Source organism: Hyperoodon ampullatus (genome assembly GCF_949752795.1).
Source record: "Hyperoodon ampullatus genome assembly, chromosome: 7".
NCBI classification, from domain to species: domain Eukaryota; kingdom Metazoa; phylum Chordata; class Mammalia; order Artiodactyla; family Ziphiidae; genus Hyperoodon; species Hyperoodon ampullatus.
The window spans coordinates 26947990-26974319 of record NC_136920.1 but is presented as its reverse complement, the minus strand read 5'-3'; the positions used below and the strand labels follow the sequence as shown (position 1 = coordinate 26974319).

At 34.4% G+C, this 26330-nt stretch overlaps 1 protein-coding gene across 2 annotated transcripts in view; it reads left to right on the top strand.

Annotated features, from left to right (window-relative positions):
• PDHX (pyruvate dehydrogenase complex component X) overlaps positions 1-26330 on the top strand; it is a gene marked incomplete at both ends in the record, with an annotated part of 72842 nt that overhangs the window by 31832 nt on the left and 14680 nt on the right. The window contains 5 exons of one of the 2 annotated variants that reach the window (XM_079709516.1): positions 3733-3833; positions 10449-10648; positions 13281-13379; positions 20537-20711; positions 22553-22700. In XM_079709516.1, the coding sequence (XP_079565642.1) occupies positions 3733-3833; positions 10449-10648; positions 13281-13379; positions 20537-20711; positions 22553-22700 (723 nt within the window). The remainder of the gene's footprint in view (positions 1-3732; positions 3834-10448; positions 10649-13280; positions 13380-20536; positions 20712-22552; positions 22701-26330) is intronic. The other variant, XM_079709517.1, reaches the window with a different exon arrangement.

The following is a 26330-nucleotide window of genomic DNA, read 5'->3' as shown; positions in this document are numbered from 1 at the left end:
GGTTGATCTATGGCTGAGGAAGAATTTGTGAATCGTTCTCAAAGGGTGTTTGGAATTTGAAATAGGCAAGCACAAGTGATAAAACATTATTTTATTGTTTTCCTATGGCCAGAATTTCTTTTCTAGGTGTCTAAAAGAAGTATTTAATTGCTAGGTTGCCTGGTTCAATTGTTTTTTCCATGGTTACAGCAGAAACATATTAGGGTGTGATTCCTTTCCTTTTGAAATATAATCTGTCTTAACTGCCCTAGGACATCTGTCATATAAAGAAGTGATGTGAGATTGTATAATCTGGCACCGTAGTTTTCTCTCTATGACAGACAAGTTTCCCTTTTGGGTGGAATTCCTGCTTACCTCACCAGCCTAATCTCTCATCACTTCTCTCAGGTAGTATTTAGCCACATCCTCCAAAGTTTCCTGTTTTCTTTCTTGAGAGCTTTGGGTGTGTTGTGCCTTCTGCCTGGATCACTTGCCCCTTTACTTGATTGTCTCCTCATCTTTTCAGGCTCAGACTAGATGTCTTTTTTTTTTTTTTTTTTTTTTTTTTAAGGAAGGCTGCTCTCACCTTTCAAAAACTGAATTAGATACCCCTGCTGAGTGTTCCCATACCATCCTGACTTCATCTAATTCCACTGTTATTTCCAATTAATTTATCACAAGATAGTAAGGATGCTTCTTGAGGTCAGAAGTCTTAACCACTTTTTTCCTCCCACCGCTGTATCCTCAGTGTTCTAATACATTTTCAATAAATATTGGTTGAGTAGGAAAATCTCTTTGGGGTTAGACTGAGCACCTTTCAGGTGTTTGATAAATATCTAACAGATAAGTTTATTTCATTAAAATAGTTTGTATTGGTGGTTCTGAACTATTTTAACTGAGATATAGTATAACCTTCTGTGTGAAAATCTTGATATACAGTGAAGGAGTTTCAGTACAGTGAACTTTTAGAGCATATTTGTTATGTCAGTGTTCTAGATTTTCCTTCATGTTCTCTTATTGAGTGTGCCTATTCATATTGCTGTACCAGCTGTTTTTGGTGTGTATATGTGAGGGGGTGTATTTGTATGCTTCACATTTTTCTATATCTTACTTTTTATTCTGTTTTTGTTTATGTCTGTCTCTTATAAGCAACATTTAACTAGATTTTATTTTTTTATTCATTTTGATAATCTCTTACTTTTAGTTGGTGGTTTTAATCCATTTATGTTAATTGTAATTACTGATATGTTTGGACTTCTACCATTTTTGTGTTTTCTGTTTTTATCCTTTGCTTGTTTCTTTTCATGCATCTGCCTTCAATTGGATAATAGTTTTTGTTATTTTCTGTATTTCCTGCTTTTATGAATGCTGTAGGTTATGTTTCCATTTTTATATTTTTTGGTATACCCCATTAAGTTTTTAGGATACATATTTAATTATATTTTGCCAGTGCAGTCTAGAGTTACCCAGTATTTTTTCCTCCTATCTGTATCAAAGTTCTTAGCATGTTTTATCACCTAAAAATATCCTTATCCGTCTTATTGTTTTTTTTAATGTTTGAGTTGTAAACTTTTTTAACCCCTCAGAAGTTACCTTTTAAATGATTAATAGTTAACCCTTTATCAGTTTCTGTGGTAACTTGTTTTGTGTAGCCCATGGGTCCCCTCTGTGTCTACCTTTCTTTTTGATAAACTGCATTTTGTAATAGCTCATCAATAAGTGGTAAATTTTCTTAGCTTTTATATGTCTGAACTTTCCCTCTGTTCTTGAATGATGGTTTGGCTGCATATAAAATTCTAGACAGTTATTTTTCCTCAGCTTTTTGAAGATATTACTCCGTTGTCTTCTGACCTCTATTGCAGCTGCTGAGAAGTGTGCTCTCAGTCTGTCATTCCATTGAGGTAATCTATTTTTTTCCCTCTGATAGCTTTTAAGGTTGTGTTTCAGTTGTTGAAAGTATGTAATTTCTATACAGTGTATGATGTGGAGTCATGTTTATACAGTCTAATACTCTTTTTTTCTGTTTAATTCTTTTTATCAAGGTATCACCTACACAAAGTGTAAGCTCAGTTAATTTTTACATACACATATATCCAGGTTACCAATACCTAGTCAAGATACAGAATATTTCGAGCAAGTTCCAAGGCTCCCTGTGCCCCCTCCTAGTCAATACACTATAGATAACCACACTCTAAACTCGTTCAGTACTCTTTCATTTTGAGGATATATATATCTCTTTTCAACTCTGGGAAATTCTCAGCAATTATCTCTTCAAGTATTGCTTGTCCACTATTCTTTCCCATCTCTTCCCTTGGAACTCCATTGGACAAACACTGCAGCCTCAATTTATGTCCCTTAACTGCTCTTTTCTGCTTGTCCTTTTGTCTGCCCATATTAAGTTCCAGGTAGTTCATTGAAGCTATCTTTAATTTACTAAATTATTCTTTCGCTATGTCAACTGTAGAATATATCCCATTGATTGTTTCTTGTTATTTCATTCATTGTATCTTTCATTTCCAAGATTTCTAATTAGTTTTTTTCCTTTCAACCTGATGGTGCTTTATGTCTGTACATTATTTTTCTTTTTTATCTCTTGTTCTTGTGATGGATCTTATACCTTCATTTCGATATCTGAACATCCTTAAGATACTTATTTTAAAATCTTTGGTGGGTTGCACTAAATGGATTGCATCTGAAATGCATTTCTGTTCCAATTACTGATTTTTGTGGTTTTCTTTCCTAGCATTAAATTTCTTCATCTTTTGGAACTTTGTTTTGCAATTTACTTTTGAGTGGAATGTTTCTGTTTTAGTTTTGATATCTTCCCACCTGTCCCCTGAGTCTCCCTTTCCCCACCCCTCAATCTGGGATTTTGCTATTGATATTTGGGATATTGGCAGATAAAGTAATGGAACCAGAGGGTGGCTTGACTCTGTTCTGGTATTGAGGCAGTGTTTTTGTTCCCTACCTTCTTAGACCCGCATTTCTGATATAAAGCCATAGTTCTAGTCAAAGGTTTTGGTTGCAGCCAGCCCTAGCTTTAAGCAGAGAATCGATTTGAGTCCCCTGCTTCAGCAGGCCACTTTTAGTTCCCTTTGCTCCAAAGGAAACTACTGTACTTCACCCTTCCTCCCCACAACATGCTTTTAGCTCCAGAAACCAGCAAGTCAGGTCCTGCTCAGCATTTTTGAATATCTATACTGTTTCTGTTGCACAGAAATATTTATTTGACCTTAGCTGTGTCTTTGATTTTCTCTCTTTATGCTTAATATGTTTTTATTCATTTGTGCTCTGTGGTGCCGACAGGGTTTCTGAACTCGCCTACAGTGTTAACCCAGAGGTGTTATTAATTGTAGAACTGTCTTCTTAAGGAATAATAATCAAAATATATTAAAAAGGAAGAAATATGGGGTCTGGAATTGATTTGTTTGGAGGAAGATACACATCCCTTGCTATTCTCTATAAAATGCGATTTCATTTTTAATGTTTGCTTAATAATCTATAATCACTTTTTTATTATAACAGATATAATTTAGGTCCATTATTGAGCTTTTGGAAAATGCAACAAAGCATACACATATACACCACAGAAACACACACGCAATATGAGAATTACTTGTAATTCCACAGCCCAGAAATAACTATTGAGTGTTTTGGTACTTATTATCATGTTTTACACACTTTACACACACCATCTCACATAACTAATATTCATATTTTAAAAAACAAAACAAACCCAGTCTTGTTTTGTAGGTGAAGCTGTGAGTACTGGAGATGCCTTATGTGAAATAGAGACTGACAAAGCTGTGGTTACCTTAGATGCAAGTGATGATGGCATCTTGGCCAAGATAGTGGTAAGTTTTTATTTTGATTGTCTTCAACAGGATGAAGATTTCTTAAATGTAAAGCTCCTTGAAATTGAGTTACTGTTTATTTTTACCTCTTTCTTTATAGTGTTATAGTATACATAATACATTTTAAATTCAGATGTTTAAAATATTTTAGTGTTAAGGTCTAATAGTAGCCAGTAATGATCAAACAACATAGAACTATTTCAACCATGGTAAAGATACTCAGTGTTTTGGGTTCCCTAGTGGAAAATGAGAAGCATTCTGGCCTGAGGGATGAGAGAAGTCTATTTGAGGTGGAATTTGAAGACAAAGAAAGCAATAGGTTAAAGCTTAGAGCTAGTAATTTCCAAGTTTATAGTTGGTAAAATTTTAAAAAAGAAATGTTTTACTCTAATCTCATGAAAGCAAGAAACCCTGTCTTCATCTATCCCCAGGACTCCGAAACCTGGAAGGTGTATAAAGTGACTGTCTGCTCAGCTCCTTTCTCTAGATGAGACTATTTGGAGTCGTCCTATGCATAGTCTTGCTTGTGGGTTTCATAGCCACACTCAGTGTCCTGGTCTACTTCTTACTCTTTCTTACAGTTTTATTCATCCTTTACATTTTTATAATTATTTACAAATACAATTATATAAAAAGATATGTGTATGGAATATTTCATATACTTGAATGTAGTTGACAATCTTATCTTTTGATAGCATATTTTCTGTTTCATGAGCAAAAGAAATATACTTGTGGGTCTAGCAAAACCAAAGTCATTTCCTTTTAGATCTAAATTTTAATACATTGCAGTAATTTTGAAGGCTCTTCTCTGAACAAACTTTGCTTTATAACTAATTAAAAATATGAAGCTGTAACTTGGATACTTTAGTGGCATTATTACAAGCTGAAGTTAGTACAACCCTTCAACCAAAATGTGTAGCAATACAAGAGAGGTTACTTAATTAATGGAAGGAAATACAGAATATCATGTAGCCAATGAAAAATTGCTTCTAGGAAAAAAAATGTGATTTCTTTATAAGTTAACAAAAATTCAAAAAAATTTTGGAAAAATGCTTTTACAATTGTGTGTGGACAGTGATTACAATCTTGTAGAACTTTAAATAAAAACATAAATACAGAAAAGATTAGAAAGAAGTGTTACAAAAATTTGAGTATTTGTGTTTGGGTAGTGGAACTAAGTGATTCTCCTGCTCTGTTTTTTTCTGTTTTTCTCTATATTCTACATTTTCTATAATAGGCATGTTATTTTTATAATGGAATATTAGAATTTATGTGAAAAGTAAAGTAAAATAAAATGCTTAAAGCCTGTTTAAGGTTACATGGTATACTCACTGATGGAGCATGTTTGTTTCTTAACGTGTAGGACGTTTAATAGACAGCATGGTATAGCAGCTAAGATTGTAAGCTCTGGAGTCACACTGCTGCCTGATTCATATAGCTAATAAGTTCTGCGGGTTACTAGTTATGTCATGATTGGCAAATTCTTTAACCTTCATAATAAAGTGGAGATAACTATAATACCTAGGTCATGGGGTAGAAGTAGAGATTGAGTGAGATAATGCATATACACTCATCACAAGACCTATCACCCACCAGGTGTCAATAAATATCACTGTTCCCATTATTATTACAGTTATTCATTCAGTCTTGGTGACCATAAGCCCCCATTTCAGTCTGTATATTTGTCTAATAATTTGTGTTGGTTGTGACTAGACACTAAGCATCCATTTATGCCTCTGTAGTTTGATTTGTACAGATAAACTGCACGTCTATTAGTAGTCCATTGTTGATGTGGTTTTAATTCTGGGCTACCAGCTTACCTCTGCTTTGACCATGCATATAATGCCTTCCTTCATACATTCTATTCAAAGACCATACCTTGGGATGTCATACTTGATATTTTATTTTTTTACATTCTAATTTGTCAAACTTCCTTTACTTGTCATCTTCAATATTAATAGCCATGTTAAAACACATTGTTGAACATACTTCCTAGGAGGAAATATGAATGGAAGGCTAAAATTTCTGTACCTTTATAGCTAGGAAAAAATAAATGTTCGTACCAAAGGTAGTTTCTTTCACTAATTTATGCAGCATTTTGAAACGGAAAAAGGTTGTTTGAATTACCATATGTAATAAACGCAACTACATTTTATTGTGTGTGCTTTTGGCAAGCTGTGTTTTTGGCCCTAGTTCTGGATTGTTTGGCTGTGAAAGTCTTCCAGAATCGACAGCATTTTCCACTCAGGTACTTAGTAATGCATTTCAGATTACTAATGATGTCATAGGTCAGTAGTGACTGTTCATCTGGCCCCAGAGCTCTGAAGCAGTGTGGGGGGTGTGATTGACAGCAGCTTTAGCGGCACAAGTAGCTATTTCCTTGCCAAAGACTGTATGTAGTTTAGGGCTTTGTGCTTTATTATTATTCCACATGCATTTTGGATAATAGGAATAGGAGTATATTCATGTCACAGTGTGTGCAATTTTATGGGGAAAAAATGGAGAAAAAAATTACGGTGGTTTTACTGATAGTGTTTTGTTTTTGTCTTTTTTTTTAGCCTTTCACCCCACTCCATTCTCAACCACCCCACTAGCAAGTTACAACTTTGTCTTTCATTGTGGAATAATTCTCATATTTTAGCACACATAATAAATGATTTTTAAAGGGATACATATAAGAGATTTTTACTTTCAGAATCAAGGAGTTGGATAATTGAGCTTGTTAAAAGGCAAGTGATGATATAAAACTCTAGTTTTTAGTTTGCCCACATTTTGAAAGATTAGGAATTATAATCTGTTTTGCTCTTCATAGGGATTTATTTCCATAGTCTGTGAGAGGTTTTTATACTCTCCCTCTCCTCCCAATTTTATTCTTTTCTTTGTACTTATAATTTTTACATCTGAATTCCATTTTAAATGTAAAATAATATTATTACATTTCAGTTAGAGCCAGAAAAAAAGCTTAGAAGCTCTTAATAATATTAATAAAGAATAATTGGTATCAGTGTAGATAATTTTATGATTTATTTCCAATTAAGTTAATTGGAGAGTTGTTAAATTCTCATTTAATCACTAGTAACTTGTCATGCAAAAACCTTAAATTATTACACATATATCAGTTCATAAGTTTAGTCTTAAATTTATTCAGCAAATTGGATAGCAGGTGTTTTAAATGGTAATATAGAATATTAGGATGACATTTTTGGAGAGTTTATTAGAGATTGTGTAGTTTGGCTTCAGATGTATTTAGGGTTACTATATAATTTGTCATGCAAGTCAGGATACTTTTGAGGGTGAGGAGGGCGTAGGATGTTAGGATTATTTAAACTTATACAATTAAAAAATTTAAACTTACATAATTTTAGAAAATTTTAGTTTATTGACTGGCAATGCATTCATTGATAGAGTTTTATTTTATTGGTAGGCCGTTACTCTTCAAAACAATTTTCAAAAACAGAATTCTTTCTAAAACCTACCATCCATGGATATTAAAACAGATTTTTAAAAAACTATTGATCATCTGAATATTACAAAAACAACAGATCATAATTATTTTTGGTATTGTTCATCAAATTCAATCAATTTCTTGATTGTTTCTCACTCCAGTACTGTGTCACTGGTGTTTTCAAAAGAATGGATTTTTTCAATAAGGTTTTATTTTTTTGTTAGATTCCCTCCTCCCCTCCATTATTTTTGATTAAATTGCCGGCAGTCTCCTTCAGCGTTGCATTTTGTAGTTTGAAAGTTAATGGTTGAAATTTGAAGTTGTAAGACCTTCAGTTGATTCTTCTCTGTAGACTATAATGTTTTTAACTAAGAAAATATCCTCTCAAAGCTCAGAGCAAATTCTACTAATTGGGAGATACTCTCAGTTCTAATTTTTTTATACTGAAATGGGTAAATGACATTGAAGTAGTAAATGAGTCTATGTTCCCCATGAATTAAAAGCTAAATCATTTATAATCCACTCTTCTTTTTTAAGCTTCTTTGTAAAAATAGTAGCACTGTCTTGAGGTGCTGTGTGATCATTTTGATTGAGCGAATATAATTTACAGATTTGGTACTGATCGTATTGAATGTTGTCTCTAGTGTCACACTGCATTGACTCCTTGCTAACTAGCCCTGTGATCTTGAGCAAGTTATTTAACCTTTCTCTGCCTCAGTTTCCTTATCTGTAAATGGGAATAATAATAGCACTTCATAAGGTTTTTAAGATAATTAAATGAGTTAATACTGTGCTAGAACAGTGCCTGGCACTTAAGTACCAGTCAAACTCGTATTCAAGGACTTAGTGGATGTCCCTTCTCCCCTCTGCATTTTAGCTTATCATTGATTTGTTTTCTGCTTCATTGTTTCTATGTGTCTTCCTTTTAAACCAAAGTTCATTGTGTATATAAGTTAAATATATATATTAAAGAATAAAAACAAGTTAAAACTGTATAATGGTTCAAACTATGATGGAAAATCTGTACTGTTTGCAAACCAACTAAGCCAGTCATGTGACTCAGCTTATCTCCACTAACCATTGTGCATGCTCCTTCAGTACTCACTTAGCAGCTCTCAAACTGTTCTGTTTTAAAGAAGAAAAATATTTAAATAATTTATTAACTTACTGATTATTATTATTATTATTATTATTTTGCGGTACGCGGGCCTCTCACTGCTGTGGCCTCTACCGTTGCGGAGCACAGGCTCCGGATGCGCAGGCTCAGCGGCCATGGCTCACGGGCCTAGCCGCTCCGCGACATGTGGGATCTTCCCGGACCGGGGCATGAACCCGTGTCCCCTGCATCGGCAGGCGGACTCTCAACCACTGCACCACCAGGGAAGCCCCTAAAAATAAAATTTACTTGATATTTAGATATGGTAAAAATGGAAATGATACTAAATGCTCATTATTGCCCACTTGTGAAGGTGTCAATAAGTAGGGTATATACGGAATCATTTATATGATTTATTGTAGTAAATGAAACAAGGTGAGGTGTCAGTTTCAGATTCTATATAGTATCTGATTCAGGTTTTAGAAACCTATTGATATTTTTAAAATAAAACTTTCCTTTTTTTTAAAGAATGCTTTTTATTTGAGTGAGGTTCTTTGAACTTGGATATTGATCCTATTTCTGGTTCAATTTTGATAGGAATTAACATCAAGTGTACTTCATATCACTTAATGCTTTTTTCTATCAATTTTTTAAGAAAATTGATCATTTTACTTTGTGATTTTGAGTTAGCAGTTCATAAGCAGGTAAATAGACATTTTCAGAAGAAGAAAAAGTGTTAACCCATTAGTAATCTTAACTCATCTTTTTGACATAGTAAAGAAAAATGAGCAGACCACAGAAGTGAAACTTTTTAGTATGTGACAGACAACTAAACAAATTGTTCTTGGGTTGTTTAGTATTTTTCTTTCCTCAGCCGCAATTCATTAAACATCCTTTAGTTTTATATACCCATTTCTTATATATATTTACTGTTCTTCTCCATCAGTAGTTAGTAAACTTAGAAAGCTTCCTAGCTCTCAGAATTTATGCCTTATTATTTTAATAGTGCACATAGTAATAAGCATGAAAATTACTGTTACTTAGAAAATGTCAAACCCATTCTAAGAGTTACACTTTTACTTATAATTACTATATTAGTGACTGTCCTGCAGTCTGTCATTCTATTATTCATTAGATTACATCTCTAATGAACCTTATTTAAAGTCATTGAAAGGGAACAATAGAAAACTTTGAAGGAATGACATTTTCTTCCAGTACTGAACTTATATTATCATCTGAAGGTTCTCTAGGGACTTCTTTTAATAAGTAAATAAGAATCAACTCTTTCTTTATAAATTAATGCTGCTGAAATGCTTAAAATATATTTGAGTTTAAAAAAATCATCTTCGATTTTATTTATGTTTTTAGTTGGCATTATCTATGAAAAACTGGTCAGCTGAGACACCACCATGTGTTTCTCATGTACTTACAGAAAATTCATGAGGTTTTTATTTTATTTCTTAGATCTTGCAAATATAAATACAGGGAAGAAATTAAATATAGAGAAATGTGGAAAGTATATTTAACATTATTAACCAGAGTAGTTAACCAATTCTGTCTATACAATGGGACGTCCTTTTTTCCAGAGACTAAGTTTACTGAAAAGATCTTACTTTAAATTAATTTTCGTAAATATGACTTATTTGAAGGAGTTAATCCCTTATGAAATCTTGGAATTCTCTAAGCCATTGTGGAAACTGTCTGGGAAAGACAAATAGTTAAGATATGTTACTACAACTCCTGTTTTGGATTTGTACTGAATGACATCAAAAGGAAGATAGTAATGGTAGCTCTTATATATTTGAAGCCTGTCAGAAAGAGGAGAGATTCTAGGTTTTTTTTTTTTTTTTCAGGAGGTAGAATCAGTAACTGGAAGGAGGAGAGTAGTGAAGAAAGGGGTAAGTGCGGGAAGGTAGGCGAGGCACATGGAAGGCGGAGGCAGGCTAGCTCAGATGTAGAATTTAGCTCACGTTAAGAGAGATTTCTAACTGGTACAGAATTATCCAAGGAATAAACTACTTCATGAAGTCATGAGTCTTTCCATCTCTGCAATTATTTTCTTTTTAAAATATAGGTTGCTGAAGGATCTAAAAATATACGGCTAGGTACACTAATTGGTTTGCTGGTTGAAGAAGGAGAAGATTGGAAACATGTTGAAATTCCCAAAGATATAGGTCCTTCGTCACCAGCTTCAAAACCATCAGTGCCTTGCCCTTCACCAGAACCACAGATTTCTACCCCTGTCAAAAAGGAACACACACCGGGAAAACTGCAGTGAGTATGTTTATTTGAGTGATGTTATTTAAAAAAAAAAAAAAGTTACAGCAACTTTTTGAGTATTTTAATCATTATCCTTTTTAAAACACCTTTGTACATTAAGTAGGAAGTTGCTGCTCTTCCCTTTTTTTCTCTTAGGAAACTGAGGTCTAGGAATGATTATTTTACCATCATTGTTTATTCCACAGACAAATAGTATTGAATACCTACTATATTCCAGGTACTGTGAAGGCCCTGGACACCTTGTGGAGAAGAAGACAAATAGTCTGTGTCCCCACTGAGCTTGAGTTAGGTTTTAGGATTCCAGAATGGAATTCAGTGTACCAAACTTCATACTGTGTTCCCATTCATGGAATCCTAATTACTGTAATGTGAATTACAGTTTCAAATGTATAGCTGATATAAAATGAAATTAGCATTTTAACATGCATTCCTTTTCTAACTACCCTGCATTTGAGTTTCTGACATGTATTAGAGCTCAGTTTTGTCCAGTTGTTCTGTAACAACACAGATACTTAGTAAACATCGTTTCACTTTAGCTTTCCATAACTTTAATCGATGGACTCTGAAAATTATGTTTTATTTTAATATTCCCTATAATTATATGAAATTCCTTTTTTTTGTAAAAAAAGTTCTTTTTGAAAAATGGTCCTATTAAGAATGCTTTTGAGCGTAAATAAAAATGCAGACACTTTCATTTTTATATTTTTTTCCAGTCGTTTACAATTGTCAGTTCTTGTTAGAAGTTGCCAGTGTGTTTGAAGTACTGAGTTTTAACTTTCCATTATCATACAGTATTTCTGACTCCATTGCCTTGACTCCTCTTTATTTTCCATGAAAATCACAAGGTAGGCTCATGGATGCTTTGTACTTAATGCTCTTTTCCCTTTTGCAAAGGTAGTATACTCTGTGATTTTGCTAATATCCAACGTTAGAAATTTACATGGGTCTGAAACCCCATGGTGTAGTTTAAAAACCAGCTGACCTGTGAACCTGCACAGTGTTGGCCCATGTAGTGATTTAAAAAATTTTTTTCAGTTTGTTTGTTACTAGTTAATCTTACATTAAAATCTAAAATTTCAGTTTCTCTTGAAAAATCTGAAGATTTGGTACCACTGAGCCCATATCAGCTAGAGCTGTTTCCCAGAAATGCAGAAAATGCCACATTTGTTCCTCTCCTTTTTGGAGTTATAAACTTCTGGATCTAGCCCGTTTTACTCATTTTTAAAAATCTGTGTAGTTATTTGTGTTTGCTATTAGGCTTAAAGGTCTTATTTGAAGAGTAGACACTTAGTCATGTGACCTTTTGGTGTGTGTCTCAGTTTCCTTGTCTATAGAATCAACATAATTGTGTTTGCCTCTCTTCTTTATATATGAAGTAAAAATGCTTGCGTGTAAATACTAAGGACTTGAAAAAATATGTTAAGATGTAATTCAGCAACAACAACAAAACAACCCAATTTAAATGGGCAGAGGACTCAAGTGTGCATTTCTTCCAAAGAAGATGTACAGATGGTCAGTAAACACATAAAAAGATGTTAGGGAACTGCAAATCAAAACCACAGTGAGATATCACTTCGCACGAATTAAAATGGCAGTTATCTAAAAACAAGAAAAAAAACCCCAAAACAGAAAATAACAAGTGTTGCTGAGGATACAGAGAAATTACTATTTCTGTGCACTGTTGGTGGGAATGTAAAATGGTGCAGTCACTCTGGAAAACAGAATTGCAGTTCCTCAAAATATTAAAAATAGAATTACCATATTATCCAGCACTTCCTTTTCTGGATATACTCAAAAGAATTAAAAGCAGGGACTTGAAGAGATATTTATATACCCATGCTCATAGCATCAGCATTCACAATTGCCAAAAGATGGAAACATCCCATATGTCTAAAATGTGCTATATATATACAAGGGAATGTTAGTCTTAAACAGGAAGGAAATGCTGACACATACTGTAACATGGATGAACCTTGAAGATATGCTAGGTAAAATAAACCAATCACAAAAGTACACATGATGAACGATTTCACTTATATGAGTTACCTAGAGTAGTCAAATTAGTAAGGACAGAGAGTAGAATGATGGTTGCCAGGGGCTGGGAGGAGGGAGGGATGGGGAGTTACTGTTTAATTGGTACAGAGCTTCATTTTAGGAGAATGATAAAGTTCTGGAGATGGGTGGTGGTGATGGTTGTACAACATTGTAATTGTACTTAATCCCACTCAATTCTAACACCTAAAAATGCTTAAAATGGTAAATTTTACATATATTTTACTATAATAAAAAAAACATGAAGGAACAACATAGTTTCTTATTGATGTATGTGGTGAGGAGCCATATGACAAGTGATTAGTCAAAATAGAAGCTTTCTCCCTATGAATATTTATTCTTATTAAAAGAGTGTTTTGAAATAATAACTAGTTAAACTTGTATGAAAATGTTTTCATAGTAAAGTAAACCAGGTTAGTACAGATTAATTTATTTGACTGTCACTATCTATGGGAGTCATTTTAGCTCTATTATGTTTTAATTTTTCTAATTATCAGCAAAACTGTGGACATTTAGAGATATTTGAATGAAATATAAGTGTTAATTGGTTCCATTAATTTTCATGTTTTCTTAGGTTCCGTTTAAGTCCAGCTGCCCGCAATATTCTGGAAAAACACTCACTGGATGCTAACCAGGGCACAGCCACTGGCCCTCGGGGGATATTCACTAAAGAGTATGTGTGTACTTTTTGTAATAACCAGTTCCATTATTTATCATGATCATCTTTTTCTGAAAGTATTTAAAGAAGGGCTTATTCACTGTTAAGATTTAAAAGGAAATACACTGTTCTTTTGTACTTTTAATTGCTTTTGTCAGCATAAAATGTATTTTATGCAAGGGTTGTTTTTTGAATAATTGCATCATGACTGAAAAACAGTTCTAATTTGATAACTAAGCCAGAACCTTAGAAATCATGATAAATGGAGAAAATTAGAGTGCAGAATGGTGAATCTTTATATTATTTTTAAGTTTGTATGAAATAATCATGCAATCACATTTAAATTTCTGAAGCATAGGTTAAGAAAAAATTTCGTTCTTAACCCATTTGGATTTTGCTCATGTGTATGATTAAAGCAATTTCCATATGCAGTTGGGTCTCATTTTAGATTTTCTTTTCTATTCCGTTGATCAGTCTGTCCGTGAATTAGTACCTCACTTTTTTTTTTTTTTTTTTTTTTTTTTTTTGCGGTAAGCGGGCCTATCACTGCTGTAGCCTCTCCCGTTGCGGAGCACAGGCTCCGGACGCGCAGGCTCAGTGGCCATGGCTCACGGGCCCAGCCGCTCCGCAGCATGTGGGATCTTCCCAGACCGCGGCACGAACCCGTGTCCTCTGCATTGGCAGGCGGACTCTCAACCACTGTGCCACCAGGGAAACCCAGTACCTCACTTTTTTAGGACCACACTCCTAATTAGAAATATTTTATAGTAAGCTTTAAAGTCTGATAGAGCTATCCTTGCTCTTCTTTTTCAGTAAACCAGTTTTCTTGGTTTATTTTTATTTTACTATTCTTCCAAATGAATTTTAAACAACTTGTCTAGCCCTACTGGTGGGGTTGGGCAGGAAGACTATGTTCTTTTTATTGGGATTGTATCACATTTTAAATTAACTTTGGGAGAAGTGACATCTTTATGATGTTGAGTCTTCCTATTCAAGAACACTATGTGTTTCTATTTGTTTAACTTTTGTGTCTTTCAAGAATGTGTTAAAACAGATGACCCCTGCTCTATTGAAAATTAGTCTGGTGAGGAAGACAAAGGTTAATCAAATAGGCATAAGAACTAATGTGAAATTGCTATAGAGGTGTCTGCCACATTTCTACTAGAGTAATATTAAATTTTCAATTTGAGTTAATGTTTTAAAGCAATATGCTTATTCCCTGTTTATCTACTATTGATAAAAGTGATCAGTAGTATTGGCCAGAAATTTTTACAAGTTGAGGTAGAGCTAAGTTATGAAATTATTAAGCGGCAGACCAGGTGACTTTTCTCTCTTTTCATTGGATTATTTTACTCTTCATTAAAGCATTGGTTTATTGTTGGATATTTCTTTTAACGAAAGCAATACACTTTAATTCTTAGATATCCTCATTTATCTGTACTTCAGCCTTACTGATTTGTTAATCAGACAGGTGTGTGTGGTTTTCTTAAACATATACTGTGAAGTTTGTGCCAACATACTCACATGAGTTGGAAATCAGCTATTCTGACCCCTGGCTGAAAGGCAACATCCTGGACTGGATTTTTAATTAAAAGACTTAAATGTTTCACTTAGCCATAAAAAATTAAAATAAAGAATCCTGATAGGTAGTTAAGCCTAGTTTTTTCCCCACATTAATCCTTATTTAGTATATACTACTTGTATCTTAATTTTGTTAATCTTCTACCAGTCCATACCTTATGAAAAAGTCTCTGTAAAAGTGGGAGAAAACAACTTTCTTTATATCATGGTAGACTTACCCATATATATCTGAGGGATAAGATAAAGAGTCTATATTTAATTCATTAATTGTTGAAGATTTGGTGAAATGTAAAATAATCATAGATGTAACTTAGAAAGATCAATTTTGCAAATTTGTGAAAGATAAATTGGAGCAGAAAAAGACTTGAGGTAAGGAGATAAATTAATAGGCTCATAAAGTAGTCTAGCTAAGAGAGAATGAATACTCGAATGTGGGTAGGAACGTAAAAGAGAGATCACTGATGGATACAGCATTATAAGGAGAAAATCCAGAAGCCTGTAAAGGATAGAATGTAGAGCACAGACCAGGATAGCAACGAGTCAAGGGAAGAACTTGGGATTCTGTTCCAGGTGATGACATTTTGGCCCCATAAATAGAAATAAGGGATTTGTGGAAGCATTTGTCTTGGTGGAATAACTAATGTGTTTGGTTTGAAGCTTATTGTCAGTGCTGACAACCAGATTCCATATATTAGAAGCAGTGAGGTGAAGATGCATCTTGGGAGATAGTTTGGTACTAGAGAGGTAGGTTTGATAGATAATAAAGTGATAATTACAGTTGAGATCATCAGTAGGTAAACATTTTAGAAGGCAAAAATTTCTGTGTTGGAGGATACCTAGGAGATGGATATAAGTCAAGGAGGAAGGGATCTGAGAAAAGGCTCTTGAAGTTGGTGATTAGTGACCGTTTAGAGGGCAGATCAGTGGTGTGACAGCAGTGGGGTAAAGAAGTAGAGTTTTCTTTTTCTTTCCCTTCTCTTTCCGTATGTGCTTAATACATATACGATGAACAAGTATCTTTTTTAAACCCAAGTTGAAAGTGATCATAGTAGTCTGACATCTCCTAAGGAGGACAGAATGGTGTTATCTTCTTGGATACCCTAAGGAAGCACTATTACAGAGTTCTGTTTTTGATATCTTTGCTATCTTTGTCTGCCTATTACCCAGTCCTTTAACTCCCTACCATAAGAGGGTCAACCTTCGGTCTTTAAAATATGACGTATTACAAAAGATTTCATGAGGAAAGTGGATCCTTAAAGCATGCATTATTGAGAATATTTACTTTGTATACTACTAAAGATACCTTGTTTTAAGGTAAACACTGAGGTGAGCTTTGGAAAAAAATTTGTCCTCGTGTCATCTACAGAAATGTCATCTTCTGGTAAGATTGACAAATTGCAGCCTTCAGCATAAGCTGTGCCCCAAATACCTTAGCACACATTCTTGAAATAATGAGGGACATCCTTCCTTCTTACCTTGTCAACTAAATGTGCAAGTAGAAGAGAAAAGTCAGTTGCAACAGCTGAGGAGGTGTCTCTGACCCATTGTATTTATGAAGAAAACCATAAGTGTCATGTTTGCTATTTTAATGTTGCATGAAAGCAAGCATATTGCTCAGAGTGTATGTTGTGCAAAAACATGTAGACTTTGCTTTGCCTGTACATGTAACTGTTTTAGGAAAACAAGTGCCAGGGACACTGTTGGAGGTTCTTGGCCTATAGCCTAACTTATTTGGCATATCTACGTCTTAAGTCATACTTGTAGCTAATGTTTCTGTTCGTATCACAGCATCACAAATATAGTAGGCATGACAGTCATGTCTAGTATGTTTTCAGTGTTACTTCTTTTTAAAACTACTTCGTAGCACACCCAAATGACTTAAGGGATCTGGTAGAGAAGGTTCTGCCTTAAGTGAATGTCCAAAGCAGAAGTGAATGGTGTATCAGATTTTCTCTAATTTTTATAGCTTTTAATATCTACCTGATTCTTCAAGCTTAGACTGATTAATTACTTAATGGACAGAAATCATTAAAAATCATTCTCTGCATTACAGAAACTAAATTATTGGCTGTTATTAAACAATAATTAACATTCATACTTTATGAGGTATATAAGTGTAAAATCAGCAATAAAAGTTTACTGTGAGCCCGTGGCCAGAATTGATTTTCTGCTTGTTTATGATTGATGACTCCTACTTACTTTTAGGGATGAACCTAAACTGCCTTTTCTTGATAAAAATAGTAAGTAATAGTAATGCTGATAGTGAAATAAGAATATGTCTATTTAGTGTGACCAACCTTTAAGTAGAATGTATTCAGGAATTATTTTAGATTTTTTTAGTCTCCTCAAGTGTTCATTGTTTTCTGTTGTTGTTTGTTGGTTTGTTTGTTTTTAACCGATTACTGAGGGTACACTAGTGATCCCTGTATAAAGAAATCAATGTGTTTTGTATATGCCATCCTGATGCTAAACTTTAAAACCCAGATTAATAATAGATTTTGTTAGAGAGGTGTATTTAATTACCTTATATGATGAAAGGGGACTAGTAATGTTAGATTGTGGCTTGTAACAGCTCTTAAACGCTAAATATCTTTTGTTGAAGGCATTTTTCTAAAACAAAAGGCCTTATCTTATATCAATGCTCACACTTTTATCTATGTGGCCAAGGTTTTGACTCATGACATAAATCCCCAGGAATTGTAGGGCAGTCGTTTACTTCACATGTAAATGTTATCACAATTAACTGGAAAAATGGTGCTTTGGGTTATAAATATCATAAGTAAATTTAAAATTAACTTCCAAATAGGAGTAAGCTTGGTGTTAAAAAGCCTTAAGAGCACATAAGCTCATTCCCCAGGACACTCAGTCTTTCTGCCGTTACCATCAGGTTTGTGGCTCATCCTTAGAGAACCAGCCTTGCCTCCAGTTATGTTCCTGTTACTTTTTGTGCGGTGGGTGAAGGGCCTTTGTCTGGAGGTCCTACTTTTAGCTACTTCAAACTGGGTAGATAACTATTCTTCATTCAATCACGGAATTGCTGTTAATCTGAGATATGTTAATCTAATAGAATAGATAAATTCTATTCTAGCCTTTTCTTCTGAGAAAAAATTGTTCCGACTCTGCCTAGTTTAATTGGCATACTCTGCACAGGTATTAGAAAGGTAGTAGGAAATACACAGGCTTTGGAGTTGGCCATATCCAGGTTTGGTCCCAGCCCTGGCAGCTCCTAGCTGTCTACCTCTTCAGCTTCATCTTTAAACCCTCTCCACTTTGTTCACTGCCCTCCTTCTATGCTGGGCTTCCTTCTGTTCTTAGAAGCCCTAATTTCCCTGCCTTTACACTTGCTGTTCTCTGCTTAGAAACATGCTTTTCCCAGCTGTTCTTGAGACTTGCTCCTTCATGTCCGTCCACAGAAATATTATTTCTTCAGGCCTTCCTTCACCGCCCTGTTTTAAAGTAACACCTCCTCTCACTCATGGCTCTCAATCTCATTACTCTGCTTTATTTTCTTCACTATCTATTCATTTGTTTACTTAGTTAATGTATGACTCTCCTATAGAATAACACTCCTTGTTGGGAAGTGTTTTAACATTATATTTTCAACACCTACAGTAGAGTAGGTGCTTGAGAACTACTGACTTAGAAATGGAATTTAACCTCTTTGAACCTACTTACTCATTTATAAAGTGGGAGTAATAATACCTCCCTCACATGGCTGGTGTAAGATTACATTAACATAACCACAGTACATACACAAGAGGCTCACTTTTCCACTTTTATTCCCTCTTTTAGTAATTAAAGATCAAGGATGATACAACCTTTAAGATTTCTTTGTCAGTCTGACCTCTTATCTTAAATGTCAGATTTTTAATTTTGAAACAAGTGACTTACTTGCACTTAATGTTAAGTTCATGTATCCCTTTCTGGACCTGATATAAAAATCATAGACTCTCCTTCCTTAAAAATGTACCAGTACACATTGGGAGATCCCTCCCATGATGCCTCGCCAAGCTAGAGCATTCCTGCCTGTGTCAATTTTCTATTGCTGCATGACAAATTGCAACAAACTTAGTAGCTTAAAACAACACCCACTTATTATCTAACAGTGCTGTGGGTCAGAAGTCCTGGTCCAGCATGGCTGGGTTTCCAGCTCATGGTCTCACAAGGCTGAAATCAAGGTGTCAGCCAGGGCTAGGGTCTCATCTGAAGGTTGAAGCACTCTTCCAGGTTCACATGGTTGTTGGCAGAATTCAGTTCCTTGGGGTAGTAGGACTCTGAGCCCTGTTTTCTTGCTTGCTGTCATCCAAGGATTGCTATCACCTCCTGGAGGCCTCCTTCGGGTCTTTGCCACGAGGTCACCTCCATAGACGTTCATAAATGCCTGTTTGCTTCTCCAATGCAAGCAGGAGAATCGCCATTCAAATTTCTTCTTTTAGGAATTCCCTGTTCCTTTTAAAGAACTTATCTGATATGTCTGACCCTTTCAGGATAGTTTGCCTTTTGATTAACTCGGTGTCAACTGCTTTGGGACCTTAATTATGTCTACAAAATCCATCACCTTTGTCATGTAATGTCACCTAATCATGGGAGTGACATCCATCATATTCACAGGCCCACCCACACTCAAGAGAGATTATATGAGGTATGTACACCAGGAACAGGAATATTGGGGCCATCTCAGAGTTCTGCCTGGTATGTGATAATATCAAATCATTAACTGTGTTTAAGAAATTTTAAAAATATAATTTGCCTTTAGATTTGTGTTACCCTGAAGTTGTTTTTAGATTATGTAAAACCTTTTTCATTTGAAAAATTTTTAGATTTAAAACATTTTTAATATAAAACATTTTTAAGTACTTTAGAATTGTCAGATTAAAATTTTTGAAAAAGCTGTTTTGTTTAAGGAAGTACATGACTTTATACCACTGTAACTTCGAATGGATTGAGAGTTTGAATAGTAGCCTAATTATATCCTTTTAATAAACAAAGACACCTTTGTTTTGCAGAGTAATACAAAGGCAAGTCTGTTACTTGTTTAGTTATTTTTCATGCTAAATGCTGCTATGGGTTAGGTTTATTACATTAGATTGTGCTGATAGCATTTGAGGTATGATTTTCTGGCCATAAACAAGCTAATTTGCACCAGGATAAACAATGCTTTAGTAAATATTCTAATGAAAGTCATAGGTACAGTAAGCTTGACACTTTCTGAATGCTATATGAAAATTATTTCACAAATACCATGAATGAGGGTATGGCTTAATTTATGAATTGCTCATCTACCAAAAGACACCACCCCCAGAAAAAAAGACTGATTTTCCTTTAAAAAATAACTGTCTACACCCAGTGCTTTGATAAAATCTGTTTGTTGTTTTGTTTTTAAAATGTGCAAATATTGTAGCCATTGGACAAATATGAATCAGTAGAACAGGTAAGAGACAAGATTTTCTTGTCTAGCTCAAATCGTTTTGCGTTATAGCCTTGACATTAGTATATTTCTTCATTTCCCCTTCACATCTGGCCTCCATTTTCTGAAAGTTCTTATATTCCTGGTTGCTAATCATGGTATCTAACTCCCTTCTTATCTCCAGGGATGCTCTCAAACTGGTCCAGTTGAAACAGATGGGCAAGATCACTGAATCCAGACCCACCCCAGCCCTGCCAACCATTCCCACAGCGTCTTTACCCCCACCGGCCACAGCCAGGCCACCTTATCCCCGGCCAATGATCCCTCCAGTATCAACTCCTGGACAGCCTAATGTAGCGGTAATGTCATCTGAGTAGATTTTTATTTTTCAGTTTTAAGTGAGAGAGGAAATAAGAACCATTACTCTATGTTTCATGAGTTCTTTTACCAGTCCATTATAGTAGTAGCTCAAAGTGATGAAGACAGAAATTCTCTAAATGTTTTGTTTTGCACATTTCCATAAACCAGATTTGTTTGTACAGTGCTAACTTCCAAATAGAATTATGATTCAATTTAAATTTGCCACAAGTTCCACAATGTCAGTGCCATGTATATATGCTCTATAATCGTGATACTTTTCATGTCTCTTTTTTTCTTGGGTGTGATACTAATAATTGGTAGCTGACACCAGCTCCCTTTTGTGGATATGTTTTATTTTTTGACTAAGGGAGTTGATAGTCTTACTGTGAAGAGCTATAGAGATTGTATAGCTAATCATTCTTTCCTTCTTGGATACATATAATAGCCCTTTTTTGTTTTCAAATTACTCCATTTTGCCTCTGTCTCCCTTTCTTAGTACCTTTTATGTCATTTGCTTCCCATCAGAAGAAATGCAGGATAATCAGGTTTGTTTAAAGCTGAATGGGCACTGAAATAAATAAATAAATAAACCTACACTGCTTTTTCTGATGGAGAAATATATTCCAATATAGTATTTTAAAGGAATTAAAAACAGTACAAGTTTCATGAGAAACAGATTTTTTAAATGTAGATTAATGATTTGTGGCTACATACACAAAAGTTTATGAGTAATCAGATCTTATTTCTTTAAAAAGTAAGTTATTCAAATTTGAAAGATAAACCTTTAAAATTCTTACAGTATGTAGACAGCATTTATTTTATTTGATCAAGTATTTTGCTAACATAAGATGTTTAATTCCCACAGAAAGCATTTATAAAAAAAGAAGTCAGCTGTACTTTTGGCTGATTTGTATTATCCTAAGTGATTGTAATCCAGTCCCAGAATGGAGTGAAGGACAAAGAAGGAATTAGACGTAATTTAAGGTCCATCATGTTTTTGTTAGAGGTTCAAGGAACAGAATGGAAAAGCTACAGTAAAGTTACAGGAAGATTTTATTATCCTGTTCATACTTTATGAGTTTCTTGGAAATAAGATGCTCATGTGATTTTTTATTTTTAATTACAAACCAAATTAGAAATAATTTGGCAGATTATCTAGTATTTTGGATTACCTTTTTCTCATGTATGCCATTTTTATAAGTAAAAATTGCCTGTAATTGTTGATTTATTGATTGCTTTGAGTTTTATTAAGAAGTGATGTTTGTAACAGAAGCTACTTACAGGCTTGTAGGTGATATCTCAATAAGCACACCCATGAGGGGTTTATTCATGATTTGGTGCATTTTTTTTTTTTTTTTTTTTTTTTTGCGGTATGAGGGCCTCTCACTGTTGTGGCCTCTCCCGTTGCGGAGCACAGGCTCTGGACGCACAGGCCCAACGGCCATGGCTCACGGGCCCAGCCGCTCCGCGGCACATGGGATCTTCCCGGACCGGGGCACGAACCCGTGTCCCCTGCATCGGCAGGCGGACTCTCAACCACTGCGCCACCAGGGAAGCCCGGTACATTTCTTTTTAATCATCTTAAACATGGTAACATAGATGTTCCATTCACAACTGAAACATGAATTTTTCTGCTTTTTTTCTACAGTCATATACTATAAAGTTAAAATTCCTCAGATTTCTTATATTTCTTCTTATACTAAGAATTTTTCATAACAGTTTTACTGTATTAATCTTTATTTTCATAAGTTAGGTCATTGAGACTAGATTTCAGTTACAGTTTGTTTGCTTGTTTTTTCCAATTCTATTTATGGTTTAATAGACATGTTATTCTTTGCAGGGCACGTTCACTGAAATCCCTACTAGCAATATTAGAAGAGTTATTGCCAAGAGGTTAACTGAATCTAAACGTACTGTACCTCATGCATATGCTACTACTGACTGTGACCTTGGAGCTGTTTTAAAGGTTAGGCAAAATCTGGTCAGAGGTTAGTAAAGTTGAGTTTATTTAATGTAATACACATGCTAAACTATTATGAGATCCTTTATTTATGAAATGCACATTGTGTAGCTTTTTCCGTCAGTTTCATCATCTGGGCATATTTTAGCACTAGAAGAGAATTGGTTTTCTTTTCCTATAAGAAATAAATTGGTTCCATAGTACTGAATACGTCATACTTTTTGGTGTGATATGTGAAGAAGCAGTTCTTAACATTTTAGAAAGCATAAAATCCAAAACTGATTTAAGAATGTTTTAGATTGTAAATATATCTTAGATATCACTCTTTATACATTTTAATTTTTAGTTCCTCTTCAAAATGTACTTTCATGTTATTAAATTTGTAATGTTCCTTCTCCAAATCTATTAAAACTAAGGTTGCTAAGAGACATATAAATTTTTAGAATGATCTGATGTCTTATTTTTTTCTTTCCAATCTGTATGGCTTTATTTCATTTTCTTGCCTTATTGCACTGTCTAGGACCTCTGTTACAGTGATCAGTATGTGATAAAAGCAAACATTCTTGCCTTGTTCTTGATCTTGGGGGAAAGCATTCAGTCTTTAATGTTAGCTGTTGATTTTTTGGAAGATTCCCTTCTTCATGTTGAAGAATTTTGTATTCCTAAATTTGCCAAGAATTTTAAGCATGAATGGATGTTAAGTTTTTTAAAATACTTTTTGTGTATCCTTTGAAATAATCTTTTCTTTCCTTGTTAATATGATGAATTACATTGGTTGATTTCAAATGTTGAATCACCTTTGTTTACATGAGTGATTCCTCATTAGTAAGTGAGATTAAAATTCATTTAATCATTAAAAATTTTCTCATATATTGCTTGATCCCATTTTCTAAAATTTAGCTAAGAATCTTTACACCTGTGCACATGAGAAATACTGATCTGTCGTTTTTCTTTTATTGAGTTTTTTTTTTACTGGGTTTGTTATCACAGAATAAGTTGGGAAATGTTTCTTACTCCTTTATTTTCTGGAAGAGTTTGAGTAGAATTGGTTTTACTTGTTTTTTAATTGTTCGGTAGAATTTACCAATGAAGCTTTTTAGGGCTGCCGTTTTCTTTATGGGGATTTTTAACTACAAATTCAACTTTTAAAATAGATTAAGAGTTATTATTTTTTCCTGAATGACCTTTGGTAGTTTGCGTTTTTCAAGGAATTTGTTTATGTCTTCTAAGTTATCAAATTTATTGGCATTAAGTTGATCATATTACCTTATTATACATTTAACATCTATGTATACAGTTGGCCGTTCATATTCACAGCTTCTGCATCTGTGAATTAAACCAACCATATATTTTTTAAATTCCTGAAAGTTCCAAAAAGCAGAACCTGAATTTGCCATGCACTGGTAACTGTTTACATAGCATTTACATCATATTAAGTATTACCAGCATTCTAGAGATTTAAAGTTTACGGGAGGATGCATGTAGGCTATATGCAAATACTACACCATTTCATGCAAGGGACTTGAACATTCTTGGATTTTGGTATCCAAGTGGTGTCCTGAAACCAGTTCCCCTCGGATACGGAGGGATGACTGTAAATGAAGTGAGATTACCATTTTTTATATTAGTAAATTGTCTTCTAACTTTCTTGGTCAGTCTGGCTAGAGGTTTATCAATTTTATTGATCTCTTCAAAGAATCAGTTATTTGATTTTACTAACTTTTTCTATTTCTATAGTTTTGTTTTTACTGATTTTTACACTCATGTTTATTATTTCATTTTTTCTATTTGCTTTGGGTTTAATTTGCCCTTTTTTTCCAGAGTTTCTTAAGGTGAAAATCGATGTCAATATAATATAATAAGCTTTATTTCTAACATAAGCATATGATACTTTTAAGTTCCCTTTAAGCAGTGCTTCAGCTTGTATCCCATAAATTTTGGCATGTTTTATTTTCCTTCCTACTCAATTGAAGATGTTTTCGAATTTCCCTTGTGATTTCTTCTTTAATTAATCAGTTATTTAGAAGTATAAGTTTAATTTCCAAATATTTAGGGACTTTTCAGTTTTCTTTCTTTTCTGATTTCTAGTTTAACTCCACTGTGTTTAGAGAACACACTTTGTATGATTTAAACCTTTTTAAGTTTGTTGAGACTTATTTTGTAGTCAAAATGTTACCTGGTCCAAGCTCACACTGCTCACTGCACAACAGGCCAATAAATTGAGAGAAGAGATGTTAGGGCAAGTAATAGCACTTTATTCAGAAAGCCAGCAGACCAAGAAGATGGCAGACTGTGTCCCAAAGAACCATCTTACCTGAGTTAGAATTCAGGCTTCTTTTATACTAAAAGGGCAGGGGATGTGACTGGTTGTTGCAGTCTTTTTGGTGCTGGAATCCTTTGTTCTTACAGTGCCAGGGTGGGTCTGGTCACAATGTTTCTGTAAACCTCCAACAAGGCAATTGCTTTCTGCTCTGCAACTTTTTATCTCTATGTGAATGAAAAAGTGTTACACCTTTAAAAGTTCAAGCCTCTGCGGGCAGAGCATTAAGAAAGGGCTATTATGTATATTTCAGGCTCTAGGCAGTATTCTTTTACAAAGGGGCAGAGCCAGCACAACTAAGCACAGGCAATGGAGCACAAAGGTTAGTGTCCTTGAAAAGAATGTGTGTTCTACTTTTGAGGAGTGTTTTATGAATGTTGGTTAGGTGAAGTTAGTTGATACTATTTTTCTTACCTTCTGTAAACTTACTGATTCCCTGTCTCTCTGTTTTATTAATTCTTGAAAGAGGAGCGTTAAAATCCTTAATTATAATTGTAGATTTGTCTGTTTCCTCTCTTAGTTTTTATCAGTTTTTGCTTCATGTATTTTGAAGGTCTGTTATTAGGCATATACACATTTAGGATTTTTATGTTTTCTTGGTGAATAGACCCATCATGTAATGTCCTGTCTGTTCCTGGTATACTATTCCTTATCCTCAAACCTCCTTTGCATGATATTTGTATAGGCATTCCATATTTCTCTGATTAGTGTTTTTATATTATGTCTTTTTAGATCTTTTTACTCTGAATGTATGTGTATCTTTATACCTCACAGATATCATGAGTTCAGTTCCTGACCACCACAATAAAGCAAATATTTCAATAAAGCAAGTCACAGTTTTTTGGGGGGATTTTCCTGTGTATATAAAAGTAATTTACGCTATACTATAGTCTGTTAAGTGTGCAGTAGCATTATGTCTAACAATACTTTATTGCTGAAAATGCTGACCACCATCCGAGCCTTCAGCTGGTGGAGGGTCTTGCCTTGATGTTGAGTGCTGTGGACTGATCAGGGTGGGAGTTGCTGAAGGGTGGGGTGGCTGTGGGCATTTTTAAAAGAATAAGACAGCATTGAAGTTTGCTGCATTGATTGACTGACTCTCCTCTCACAAACGACTCTATGTAGCAGCGATGCTGTTTGATAGCATTTTGTCCACAGTGGAGCTTCTTTCAAAAGCAGAGTCAGTCTTCTTAAACCCTGCTGCTGCTTATCTACTAAGTTTATGTAATATTCTGAATCCTTTGTTGTCATTTCTACAGTCTTCACAGCATCTTCACCAGTAGATTCCATCTCAAGAAACCACTTTCCTTCCTTATCAGTAAAAAGCAACTCCTCATC